Source organism: Cephus cinctus, unplaced genomic scaffold (genome assembly GCF_000341935.2).
Source record: "Cephus cinctus unplaced genomic scaffold, Ccin1 Ccin1_scaffold2608, whole genome shotgun sequence".
Lineage (NCBI taxonomy): Eukaryota > Metazoa > Arthropoda > Insecta > Hymenoptera > Cephidae > Cephus > Cephus cinctus.
This window is the reverse complement of record NW_014334309.1, coordinates 96,238-110,238: the sequence shown is the minus strand read 5'-3', so window position 1 is coordinate 110,238 and position 14,001 is coordinate 96,238. Positions and strand designations below refer to the sequence as shown.

General features: G+C 41.1%; 1 protein-coding gene across 5 annotated transcripts in view; it reads left to right on the top strand.

Annotated features, from left to right (window-relative positions):
• Positions 1 to 10,859, top strand: part of LOC107274291 — a 27,366-nt gene extending 16,507 nt beyond the window's left edge. For 4 of the 5 annotated variants that reach the window (XM_025091532.1, XM_025091531.1, XM_015753292.2 and 1 more), the window contains 2 exons: positions 5,301 to 5,505; positions 6,996 to 10,859. In XM_025091532.1, the coding sequence (XP_024947300.1) occupies positions 5,321 to 5,505; positions 6,996 to 9,405 (2,595 nt within the window). In that variant the 5' untranslated portion in view covers positions 5,301 to 5,320 and the 3' untranslated portion in view covers positions 9,406 to 10,859. The remainder of the gene's footprint in view (positions 1 to 5,300; positions 5,506 to 6,995) is intronic. The other variant, XM_025091534.1, reaches the window with a different exon arrangement.
• Positions 10,860 to 14,001: the final 3,142 nt, after the last annotated feature.

Genomic DNA, 14,001 nt, shown 5'->3' with positions numbered 1-14,001 from the left:
GGGGGGGGGGGGGTGATGACGTGTCCCTTTGTAATTTTGCAAAAAAAAAAAAATATAAAATTCAAGAAGTACACATAAGAATTTAACGTTTTGGTTAATTTCTATTTTTCTTTTTTTTTTCTTCATTTTTTCTTCAATAAAACAATTGGTTACGTCAATCTTGGAATTAATCCCAAACGATAGTCTAAACTATTTTATCACGTGTCACGGTCTATGTGAAACTGACCGAGAGTATTCTTTTCTCGCGAAAAACTTTACCTACCTTTATTTTCACTGTCAATATAGCTATGGCTATTTTCGAAATTTCGAGCGAGCTTTAATTTGAATTTTCGTTTTTGCATTAACGTAAGAATTCGATTTTTCTTTTCACCATCGAAACATATGTACACTCCAGCCACGTGTATCGATCTGCTTCCATAGAAGAAAAATTATTCACGGTTCGTAGATGAATTCGATGAAAAATTCCGTTACGGAAGAATTGAAAAAGAAAAAAAAATGTGAAAACGAACAATGACTTTCAGCAAAGACTCGATCGTCATGCACCAGTCACGGGAAACGGTATTGCGCCAATCTCAAAGAACCTCCGAACGTAACACGGTAACCTTCACCGGGACGAATTTTGTCTGTCGCGGGATCTCGTCGAAAAATATATAATTTTTACGAAATCTATCGGCTGGTAAACAAACTCATCGACGAATTAGAAGAAAAAAAAAGTAACGCGTCAAATCATTAGGGCGTACGCGTATGTCGCGAAAACGAGCCTTCCCCTCTCCTCGTGCGTCCTTTCGATCTTTAGTATAAAACCGTATACGAAATATCTCCCGTTCCACGCCATTGCATCTGGCGTGAGCCGTCAAAACAACTTCTTGCCCCAGGTCAGTTTTCACAGGCGGAAAAGCCACGAAGAACCAGACTTCACAGAAATCATTGGACCCGGGAGTCAATCAGCGAACAAATCGTTATCGCGAAGCGATACGCTATCCGACAACAACGTGCTTTACCGAGAATGCCAAGACGACGTGGGAACTTTGATTAGTGAAATATTTCAAACGTCAATTGACGTCATATCGAAAATACGGTTTCCTCGGCCATCCCGTCGTCCTGCATGAAATTCGCCTGTTCCTCTCGTCGAGTCGCACGATGCTTTTTAAGGCAGCACGCAACTACATTGACTGCAGGTCGTTGGCCGAGTCGTTCGATCAACCAGCGTTGCGCCTCCTGCTCTCCGTACTTCCTGTTCAGTCTGAGAGGGGAACCGAGCCAGGGTCGTGTAACTTGGGCCACGCGGGTCGTCGCAAGGTCGTCCAATTGGATAAATAAATATATGTATAATATAGCAGAGTCCCCTTCGAGGCATCGATCATGATTTGCTTTTTTTTTCTTAACCTCTAACGATCTGTTGCTTGGCCACCTCTTACGTCGGGGACTTTGAGCCCGTTGGGATCGATGAATTCTACATGGAATATTTCATTTGGATCCCCGTTCAGTTTCCTTATTTTTTTGCTCCGTCGCCTTAACTGTCGTCCGTAGGTAAGGGAGTGCTGGAGGGGCCATCTTTCTACGGCTTTTAAGGCTAACGAGTCACCTGGACTGGATATTGGGGATTTTGTGTTTCTTGCAAATGACGTCAGGTGGCACCACGTGTCGCGGACTCTGGATTTATAATTGTCTGGGATTCTGGGTATCGGTTTAAGGAATTGTTTGTCAATTTGGGGCTTTTTTCTCTGTTGCTTATACCGTGTGTCGTTTTACTCTCAGATACAGGTTATGTTATGAGTAATGGTAATGATTGGTAGTGTTTTGTCGGTAGATATTTTATATGTCTCGTTGGTATTTTCATTTCTTGTATCGGATAAACCGTGTTGAGTTTTTCGTAATTATATTTTCACTCACGATGCAGTATTACAATTTTTTATCCGATTATTTTTAAGTCAAAGTAGTCCCGTGGCTATATATGTTACGTGAATTTATTTGTCAGACGCTATTTCACTTCCTACCTTTTTTTTTTGATTTCGCATATACATACAATCGTGCTTAGCCATTTCATCATGGAAATTTGAACAATGAAGGTCGCTACGAGATAAGTCATGAAAAGGGAGAATTTATAAGAAGGAAATATTTAACGAGTGAATAAAAGAAGAGAATGTAAAAAAACATATTTTTCTGATATATTCTACCAGCGAAGGTACTTAGGTGAAATTTAATTTTAATTATTTAAATGACCATTAAACCATAAAAATTCTTATTATCCAACGCATACAGCGTCGATTCACTGTTTTAATTATTCCCTGCAAAAGTCGCGGGCTCGAATCAAAACAACGGGTAAGTTACTTGATAGAATAAAAAAGCAGCTAATAAATATAATCAAGTTCACCGACACTGCCGTAGAGTCTGCTTCACCGAAACGCGTAAACTTGTAAATCCACTCGTGAATAGCCCCGATATAAAAGCGTCATTTGAATTGTATTGTGTATATACAGTCAGGTTGCGTCATCCTCCTTCGAACATTGGTTCCGGCTAAATATAGATATATCTCTACATGCATAGTAACGGTGGTCACACCGTCGAGAAGTCTCGCTACTTCCGTCAATGCCAACCTGACGTTCTCTCTTTATTTTTCTTAAAAAATATTCGCCCGTCGCTAACTCATTCTAGGATTTGGTCCAAGTGACGTCCCGAGAGGAAGAATCCTTTCTCGCGTGTCAATGATATTTTTAAAGATGACGCGCCAGTCATTCAGACCTGCTGCCACCTACCTACCTCCGCTTTTACTACGACGGTAGAACGTGACTTATGAAAATAGTGGATTAACGCTTTTCTAAGGCACGAAGAAGGTGGACGTTGGATACCCACACATCCGGTGCCTACGACACCTGGCAGCCATTCGCCTGACCTTATCGTACCAGGACGTGGGTGAGCGATATTATCGTCCTCGCATTTGGCGCAACCTAACCCAACCTTCTTTCAGTCCGATAAAGTTGAACGTTAAAAGGAAAAAAAAGTTACTCATTCAAAATTTGCCGCCAAAATTTCAAAATTCCATTTTTATACCTTTCTCACGACGCTCACTGACACGTCCGTAAACTCGTGTAGGTCGTACACTTTCGCTCGGTATTATTCCTCGACGGACATTTTTATATTACGCAATCATATCCCCTCTAATATACGTTTTCGTATTTCTAACCTCGAAATTATCGCCAACGCGTTTCACAATGCTCGCAAGCAGATTTGTGGGAATTTTTTTTTAGATATTTAATTTTTTTTATCTCCGACTATTATATCTACCATTATTTGCACGTAAAACTTTGACATTTACGGGATCGTTACACTAATTCGTACCGACTGCCGATAAGTCCTTGTGCCATCGGAAGTTTGAATATTGAGATTAGAGCGATGCACTTCGCTCAGTTCCAGCCAATAATAATCCTCCTAGCCAAAGTACACGGGTACCAGGGTTCCCGGTGGCGGAGACAAAGGCCGACAAGGTTACAAAAATAAACGAACTAAATATAGTGAAGGGTCGCACGCGAGTGGCGCAATAATCTTAAGTAAATGCGGTCAGGTCATTGTCCAGGACGGGGACGAAAAAAAACATTGTAAACCGGGCGCAAAGATAAGACGGACGAGGACAGCAGCCTGTGACTGAACGTTAGTGCCTGAGTCATTCTTATCATGCGAATTGTGTGTCTTTGGGTAATTAATTAGTGAGGGTATTAATTAAGATGGCGGCGATGGGGGAGGGGGCGCACGCTATGTCTTCGCACAAGTCACACGACCTCCTCGTAGCTACGAGAATCGGGGCTTTAAGGCGAACACGCAATCGGCCACTCTCTCTATATACACATATAGATATACTACTGTGAGGCCAATAAAAATTTATACGAGCGATGATGATTTTATGGTGATAAGAGATAAGAGCTTTTTCAAATCTATTAATCACGTGACAGCCACGTGGACTTAATTTGGTATTTAGCCGAGGATTTTCGAAATGATTTTTTTCCCAGTGATTTAATCTGTTTGGTGGAACTTTTTTTTTTGTTTTTGCTTTTTTTTTTATTTATCATCGACTCGGTTAAATATCTTTGACGTTCGCGGATGATTTTTTAATGGTTATCAATGATGTCGGATGACTTTTCTTTTTTTATGCAACAGCCCTTCGAGGCAGATCTGGAATGTTGGTCTCGTTTGGTAGAATGTTAATGTAACAGTTAACGTGGTACTAATTGACTGCTGACTAATTATCTTGATACGCCTTTGTCTTGGCTCGGTTAACGCGACCTCGATTACGTGACTCGTTAATGCAAATACGTTATGGCAAACTTTATTAGCACAATTGCGTAACGGAATCATCTGTAGAGAATTTTGGACTTCATTTTTTTTTTTTGAAATATCACGTGTTACTGCAATTGCACATGCATTTTGCATATTCACGAACGAGAGAGGTTGGAATGTATGGGAAGAAATTTTGTTTTCTTCACTGATAAGGTTTATCGTGGAGACTGAGCATCTGTTGACATTGCGTACCAGTCTTATTTTTGAAATTCTTTTTTTTTTTTATCTTTTACGATTAAATCGGCATCGGACGCTTTCTCGAATGATGCAACGGGGCTTAGTTGAAATTTTTTTTTTTTATTATCATTTACAGTCATTGCTACTGTTTAACAAACATTGATACGAACTTTGATGGAAATTTTTTGTCCGATCAGTATCCGAGCTGTAGTCTTTTTTTTTTGGTTTAATCTCATGGAAATTTTATTCTGTCCCACGCGACTGATCCGCAGCCTCCGGGAGTCTCGAAAGTATCTATTTTCATCACGTCTCGCACACATGTCGACGGACACGCATCTCTTAATGTTAAACCGTAAAGATAGCTCGTGCGAAACGATCGGAGCTTTCAATAAAAAATTGAATGGATTCAAGTCATTTTAGCGTTAATAGATATATTTTGGAAAAAAAAAGTGTTTATGGAGGAAAGATATATTTTTTATTTATTTAACAGTTATGCTTGCGCGCGATGGTAATTTTGTAATTTTCAGTCAAATTTTAAAAAAGCCAATAACGTTTTAGAGCAAGATGCCTTTTTTTGGGAATTTTTTTGGAAAATTTATTTGTCGCATTAATTATTCTTGTTGAATTTCTATTATTCATTGCTATCCGACTCCCCGTTTCTGGGTAATGGCGATCGTCTTTATTGCTCCTAGGGGGGATGGTGCATTGTAAATTCGTCTGAATAATTTGTGCATTTTTTGTCTTTTGGAATTCAGACAGTAAAGGAAGATTCGGTCTCTCGTCTGTTTCAGGGCTGCAGAATCATTTATGAATGGATGGAGGCGCGACGGAGAGTGCGGCAGGAGGATCGACTGCTGATCTGGGAGGTTTGGAAGGATGGTGGAACACTTCGGGCATTGCCATCTGGAGTCTTGTACTCTTTGGCTCCTTCCTCCTCAACGCTGTCCTCCTTCTTGTCTTTCTCAAACGGCCCGGACTCCGCACCATTTCAAACAGGTTCAAAGTTCACGCTAGTATTACCCTAGCCCAATTACCGTCGCTTGTTAATTTTCCATCTGTTTACTTCTCCGTCTGTACTTTTTCTTTCTCGGCTTGAGCATTCTGTCTGTCGATTTTCTGCGCAGAAGGGAAAGGCGTGTGCAAGCTGTTTTTGAAATATTTTCGAAATTCCCGCGAAAATTTCAAACTAACGTACGAAACTTATATGACATCATTTGAAATTCCCGCCCTCAGTTACATCCATCGGGTCACGAAAGATCTCGTGTCACTTAATTTATTTTTTCCTAACTAATCGTCATTTACGCAACTTCACGCCGGTCGACGAAATTTATTTTATGTTTCGGCTGTTTATGTTAAATTCTGCACCGACTGTACGTTCGGGAGTTGAGGCGATTTACTGGTTTTTTGAAAGGCACCTCGCAAATTCCCCAGGAAATTGCAAGACGTTATTTAGCCTGCTTATACGATAGCCATCAAAATTGTTTGTGCAACATTTTCGAAATATTTTACGTCACGCCCGGAATTGCTGAGCTACGAATTCTAAGTACGAGCAGCCATTATGTTTCCGCAAGTGCTCGGGAATGGCCTTCCGCTGTGCTGCTATACTGCTAGAACGGAAGTGAAATGAATTTTGAATTTTTTCCTTGTGGACAATTTTCAGTGCTCTTTCCTTTTTGACCTCAACAATTCTGACCTAACGTTACTCGTGCTTTTGAATGTATTTATATATTCTTTGAATTTCTTCAACAAACAATACACTTGCACTGTCTAACTGTAGATACAAACACGTGGGCGAGTCGTTTACTCAACGTCACGTCAGACGCATAATAATACTTGAAACCACATGATTCGAAAAGGCTAGTAAAAAGAATGTGAAAAATATTATGGGATTGTCAAATATCGTGTAAATATACATTGAACTGACATTGATTAAAATAAACTTGGGAAAAAAGATAATATCACTGGATGATCCGTTAATGGGTTCGAAATCTTATTTTCTTTCTATTTGGATAATTTTGTATTTTAATAGGGCGACGATGCTAGTCGTTCCTTCGCGTTCAATGTTTATAGTACATAAATTATACTTTTGGACACTTAAACCAGAACCAACGGACACAACTGCACACGTGTCCATTTTTGCTCTAAGCACTTCCGAACTGACACTCGGCCAAAAATATCGCAGATTTCACCACGTGCGAATGGGATTTACTTCTCTTCGCCGACCTCGACGTCGGTTGACGCTTTTATACATTCGGTGTGGTGGGTTCCTTTCGTCGGTGTGGAGCCCACTTTCATATTCCTTCTCTCATTATTCCTGTTATTACTCTTGCCGAGCATTGCCGTCGCTATACTGCCAGAGTCATGATCCTTTGTATGTCCATAGCCGTACGTCTTTGTTGAGAACTATAATTATTTTAAAAAAAAAACCAAGTTTCAATTTTCTCAAATTATTTTCAAATTCGAATAATTTTTGTACCTTGTTTCAGATTCGTGATAAATCTGACCGCATCGAATCTGCTAACCTGTTTACTCCTGACGCCATTACTAATAATGGATGCACCATCCACCTCGTCCTCGAAGAGTCTCTGCACGGTCTCGGAAGGCGCCACGGCTCTAGTGACTTCCTCCTCAGTCCTGTCGGTTTTCCTAATCGCCCTGGACCAGTACTTCGCCGTAGTAGATCCCCTCCGATACCGCACTCGTATCGATAAGTTCAAGTGCGGTATGCTCATCCTCTTCGTCTGGATCCTGGCCATCCTCTTCGGACTCCTGGCCACCATGAATCCTCATCCTCGAAGTATCTGGCTGTTCTGCAGCGACAACAATTTCAGCAACCAGCCGAACTTCAGTCTGAACTCGAGCCTGGACCTGACCATAGAGTCCAGCATCCACCTGGTGAACGACACTGGGGACTACAACGTGGCGAGCGAATGGAGAATAACCGAACGGGAGGACATCGGGGGTTCTAGAATCGTGGAGGAGGAAGTGGACCTGGTGGAGCATTCGACGCCCTTACCCGATGGGAGCTTCCTCGAGAAGTTCGGCGATGCCCAAGTGAGCGTCCTGACCGTGGGAGGCTTCCAGAGCAGCTACGGTCTCATCTACACCGTCGTCTACGCACTGCTGGCCTACTTGCTTCCGTTCCTGGGTGTCTGCTGGATCTATATAAGCATCTATTCAGCAGCTCATAAGAATTCAGAGCGCGCCAGGAGGACGGGCTCGGGGCCCATGCTCTCATCGGCGAGCTTCTGCGAGGAATATTGCTCGGTGAGGCAGGACGCCTCCGCGAGCGACTTCCGCAGGATACCGAAGATCTCGAGTCTCTCGTCCATCGACGAGAGCATCGAGACGACGGCTAGTCAAATTCCCAGAAGAAGGTCGGAGCTGGTGCTGTCCTCGACGATCGACGAGGAACCCTCGACGGTCGTCTTCACCGTCGGCTCTCAGAAGGTCGACGTCACTCCGCAGAAATCGCAGCCACCGGAAGCCAAAGATACTACGAAAGTTCCTATCTCGACTTTGAGGGCCAAGTTCCTCGACAAGTGCGCGGAGGACCGTCCCACGGAGCAGCTGGTGCGTAGCAAGTTCCACGACCGACCGGATGACAGGCGCAAGTCATCCCATGATCTCATGTACGAGGAAATGCTGCGACGCGATCTCTCGCACTTGGTTGACATGCGCATGGATGGGTCGCTGAGCGGCAACAGCAGTCAGGACGAGGATGAGGATGACGAGGATGATTGCGTCGGGGACGACGACGACGACGAGGAGAACGAGTACGAGGGGATGTTGAATTTCGCCAAGGGCCGTCATCTTCGTGACATCGAAGTGTCCAAGTGTCTGAATTCTGTTAACGACGAGAGCACCAAGTGTCTTCGGCGGGACGAGAAGGAGTTCCTGAGGACGTCGACGATGGCGCAGTCCACTGAAGAGTTCAGCAGTTTGAACGAAAGACGAGCTGATCCGGACCTGGCCGCTCATCTCGAAGTACAAACTAGTCTGTTTGCTCGCGCCAGCGAGCCCACGGCTGCTTCGAAGCTTCTGGGTACAGTACAAAATAGTCATAGAGCGAGTAAGTCTAAGAGCCAGCACGGCCACCTTCCTGGAGGAAGGATGATCAGCCGATTGCTTAATATAAATCACCGAATGGACTCGAACGGCTTCGAGGCATCGGATGTGGAGGTCCAGCCTGCTAGACTCTCGGCAGGCAACTACCTCGAGGTCAACTCCTCGAGTTCACTGCTGACGACATCAGCGGGTACTCCCATGGTGACAGTGACACCGCCTAACAAGGTCCCGCTTCACAGGGTCTCCAGCATCAGGAGTACCTCCAGCTACATCAACTCTCTCAAGTATAGGATTAGCAACGGTAGCTTATTTAAGTATCGAGAGGAGACCAGGGCGGCCAGAGTGAGCGCCCTGGTAATCGTGATGGGTCTTATCTGTTGGACGCCCTACGTCGTCGTCCTGATCCTCCGTAACTTACCGGACTTTGCCGAGCAGCGCGAGATGTCGCACAAGTACGACGTGGTGGCCCTGAGCTTCCTTATACTTGCGGCCTACGTCAGTCCTCTACTGTTCGGCTACCGGTCCAGGCGAGTTCAGAGAGAGCTCAGGAAGATCTTCTGCTTCAAGAAGGAGCTGTCCTACAAGAACAACAGGAGTCTCATGGCCAAGAAGATCCTGAAGAGACGTCACAGCAGCAACCTCAGCCAATTGGAAATGGACACCAAGTACAACATCTTCAACTGCGTCTACGGGAAGAATCGATGGCCCAAAGAGAAGGTCCAATTTATGCAGGTACCCGAGACGGCCCTGGCGGTCGAAACCTGCAGGAGCAGCTTCTCCAGCGGTGCCAGCACACAAATTTCTACCACGTCCACCGAAGAATCTTGAAGGATCGACGACTAGACTCGGAAGTCGATTAATTGGCTCGACCCATTTACCGGATCAACAAACAAAGAAACATGCGTTTGGCCAGAGTCGCTTTGCGTCTTAAGCGACTTCATTGACGTAATGTAACGCGATAAAGCCACGCTTAACGTATGGATTCCCTCGTACTTAACATCTACTTAATATTAATGAATCTATGCAAAAGTGCTCGAGTCTTCTTTAAATCAAACGTCACGCATATCAATTTCGTATATGTTTTTTTTAAATATTCTTCCTTTGCTATTTATTATGGACGCTTGCTGTAAGTTTCCAATATGTACTTGCGACCAAGACAACTTGTGCTGAGGAGCAGGAGGAACCTTAGGCGAGAGAGAAAAAGAGAAAGAGAGAGCATATGTGACTGTGTGTATGTGCATGAGAGAGTGAGAGAGAGAGAGAGAGAGAGAGACTTCCATGACAGTTTTCCAAACTATTATTGTGAAGTACATCAAAGTTTTAATTGCCCGTGGCCGAATAGCTAAAAGCTCTTGCACAATTTCCTACCGAACAATCGTTACTAGAGAATCATTTAAGCGTCTACCAGCCAATCGCGCTTATCCATTTGCGTGCGGAAGACGTATTTACGTAAAAAGATTTGAAAAACAATTGTACGTATACATTATACAGTATAGTCAAAACGTCTCGAAATGAACTTTCCTATCTTAAGGAAAAAATTTTGGGCGAGATATCGTTTCGAATTCTTTTTGTTTTGCAATTAATGCGACTCCGATACCAAGATATTTTTTCTTTCGGACATTAAAAAGCAATTATCGAGGATGCATTTGCCGTAAATATTATTATAATATGGTAGCGAGGTAGATACGTGTATTAGGTAGGTACGTTTCGTGTATGCGCGTAAATGTGTGCTGTTAGCAATAGCAAAATGCCTGTATCCCTTTGTAGATCGTATAGAGAGAATCTAGATCGTCCAGAACGCGTGCACGTGCGAATGGAACGCAGCAGTGTGATTTCCTATGGCGTAAAATATAACGTTATCTGTAAATATGTATAGCATTTCATGACAGAGACGACGTGGGAGATTCTTAATTTGTCATAATTAATTTTGTACATTACAAATGTCTTTGTTTATTTATATTAAATAATCTGTATATAAGATGAACGATCATATAAAACAAAATTCTTACCACATCCATCGTCATCGTATCCCTCGTTCCTCTACCTTCTTATTGTCATTCCCTTGCTGCTACGTAAATCCATTGGTATATAATCGTACTGTAATACTTTTTAATTCTAATACTTTATATTATAACGTATATTTTGTACACCCGTCTTCGACTACCTGATACGTAGAGGGCAATTCTCCTAAACTTGTGATAACCCAAATACCAATCAATCGTCAATCATAATCTTAATTAACTTATGCGACTTTTATTAATAAACATTCATTAAAAACTTAACGGGTACTTTATATTGCTCCTTTCACACTGTACGACGATCCTTGTCGATCTTAGTGATAATGCTTTATTTATTTGAAAAATACATTGCAAAAGACAAACAAAAATATTGCGATTCCCATTTTGGCAATGGGGGTCACGTAAACGCCAATGGCGTGGAGTTCGCGAGGCCGTCCTTCACGGCAAACCTGTTTACTCTGCCGATACATTTTACTGTTCTTCGATGTGACAAATAAATCAGTTCACGTCAATTTTATTCGAGCATTTCTCAATAAAGATTTATTGGCAGTCACGCTTTTTTATTTATGGACATACTTTCTCGTCTGCTTCGACTTAGTCTGCTGTAGTCAAGTTCAGAGTGAAACGTGACTTTCAAGAGGTACATGTATATACACGTGAAAAGCGAGAAAATCTTTTTGAAAGTTTAGACAAACTAACGTTAATCGAAATACCATCTGCTAAAGTTTCGTATAATATCATTTCGAGATATTTGAATGGTTATTGAACATCATAAATGTGTGTCTAAATTTATAAATATACATTTTTCAAACGGGAGCACCACTCTAGTCATGACCAGACACGTTTATGCTAACGACTACCGGTGGAATTTTAAATAACGTCAATAGCTTTGAGTACCTGTTTCGAAATGGCAGGATTAGTAGCTTGCAGAGTATCTGATAATTGTTACAAGTCAAAACCTTGAAGAACAAAAGCTATAAGTAAATAAAAGTAAATTATAATGAGATACGACCGATACGACAGAAATTTCAAGCATTCATTTTCATGAAACACGAAAAGTTACGGAGCAACAAGTATAACTTCATTCGGGTAACACAACCGTTAAATGATTTAAAATTTGTCTAGCGTTCTTTTTCTATAGTCAAGATGACGAACCGGTAAACAAAAAAATTGAAAATTTTCCAGTCTCAAGATGTCCAAGGAATCACTCACTCACTCACGTCATTGACATTGATGGCTTAAATGTGCCTTAGGTGGGTCACGTTAATCGTATATTATAATAGTGGAATTATACTGACAATGAGTCTATTAAAGTGCCAAAGTCATTTTCGCCGTGGTCGCGCAACATTAGATAGACGTCATAATGGAATAGTTCTTCCTTTCGTCTCTACGTTACTTCCTGCGCTGCCGTCTAATAATAATGCCACCTACCGTACGTATGCATAACCTAACTACACCATGTATCGGTTGAGTTTTTAATATTTTTCGTTTTAGATCTTGGTTCATTTTTCTCCATTACTCTTATGGTTATGTATCACAGTAAGCCCTCTTCTCATTCTTACATTTTATTATTACTTGTCTTATTCTATTACTTTGCGAAATTACAATAGATCTCATTTCCATATGTATACTGATTATATGGTTAATTTTATAGACTTCGTAAATCAACCGAGCATGTAAATAGCTGATGGAATTGGTCATAAAAGCTTTCTGGACTTTAATTCATTGAGTACGTAAAGTGATATCCTGATATATTTACGAAGGTTCATCCTCTGCGTGGACTTTTGATGCACATGAGTCTTTTGGGAGACTCGAAGTTCTTGTCACACCCCGATATCATTTTTAAATGCTTATCGAAAAGGTCACTGTTATCATTTTTCAAGGTATCGATCGAGGTTCGAAAGAAAAAACTTTCAAAATTATCCCAACGAGATTCATCTCGTTTATCGCTTAGTAAAAATCCTTCTCACGTAATTGTTTATTATCTGAAGTATTAATTATTGTCCCAGTGAAATGAGATATAAAGATTTCTAGATAATGTCACTGGGGAAAAAGCCGCAACAGTTTTTATCTATTAATAAAAATACATATTTCCATTTCATTGCAGGAACTTGAAGCTATTTCGTTTTTCTTCTTGCTAGTAAAATATATTCAGTGTTATAAAAGCTTCGTGCAACGACATGTATTCTTCTTTAGTTTCGAACTTGGTCGCTTGCCAGAAACAAAAAAGATACTTTGATCACGTGATCATCACTTGGGAGCAAACTTGCTAATGTTATCTAAGTTTGTCAAGAAGTCTTCCAAGCAGTATAATATTGAACAATCAGGAGTTGACTTTCAGTTTTATGTAGACTCACCAGCTGTTTGTTACATTACTAAATCATGTCTGACTTTTCGTTTTTGGCAATTGGGAATGATACATGTGCAATTTCTTCTGTGCCAAGTACATGGGAGTATATATCCCCATGTACCTGGGATATTGTAAGCAGATGATGCACCCTACATAGCCGATAGAGGCCGCGGATCGTAGAATCAGGATATGTATGTAAAAAAATATTCAATGGTAGTCATATAAGATTTTCAACAATCGTGCACCGTTTCATCGCAAATCACAAACGCGTATCTTAGCTAGTACAGTTTGTGTGTATATATATATATATATCATCATGACAAGAAGAGGAGTCGCGAATAAATTATAAATGTTATCAGCAATTTATTTGAAAAAAAAAGCGTGGGAATAGTTGGCACTATGTGATAAATATTAGGGTTTCGCCAAAATTGAATATTTAAAAATAGACAATCCGGTTATGGCCGCTCACGCAGCTGGCGCTGGATACTCGTAAAACCAAGTTTTATTTTTGTTGCTTGTTAACACACGCGTGAATGTTAAGTGAAACGAGAAAAGAAAATTACTATCCAGTATCAACGACGTGTAGTAGACTTAATTTAATGAAAATTTTAAAGAATGCCTTTAATTAATCAAGCCCTACCCAAGACCCCCTTTTCTTGTAATTTAAATTGAAGCGAATCCCAAACGCCGTAAATTAATTAATTAACAGGAAATAAACTTTTATTATAACTGTGATTATTACCGTGATGTTATAATACACCTAGTTTTTTATTTTGCTTTAAGGCTGGCCATTTTTTTCATGAATTTGGATCGACTCAAGTAAAAATAATTATTCCCAAGAAATTAATGAAGTATACTGCCGATGTAGGAGACTCTTTGACGTTGACAAAATTAGCAGATAAATACACTTGCTATTACAGAGCAGGCTAATCAGAAAACTAAAAACAAAGATTTATAGATGACATTTAGTTACGAGATCCAGAATGCACCTGATGCTTGGCAACCAGCAATACATGCCTGATTGACAAATTGTCTTCTTTCAGGTGTCACTTGTTA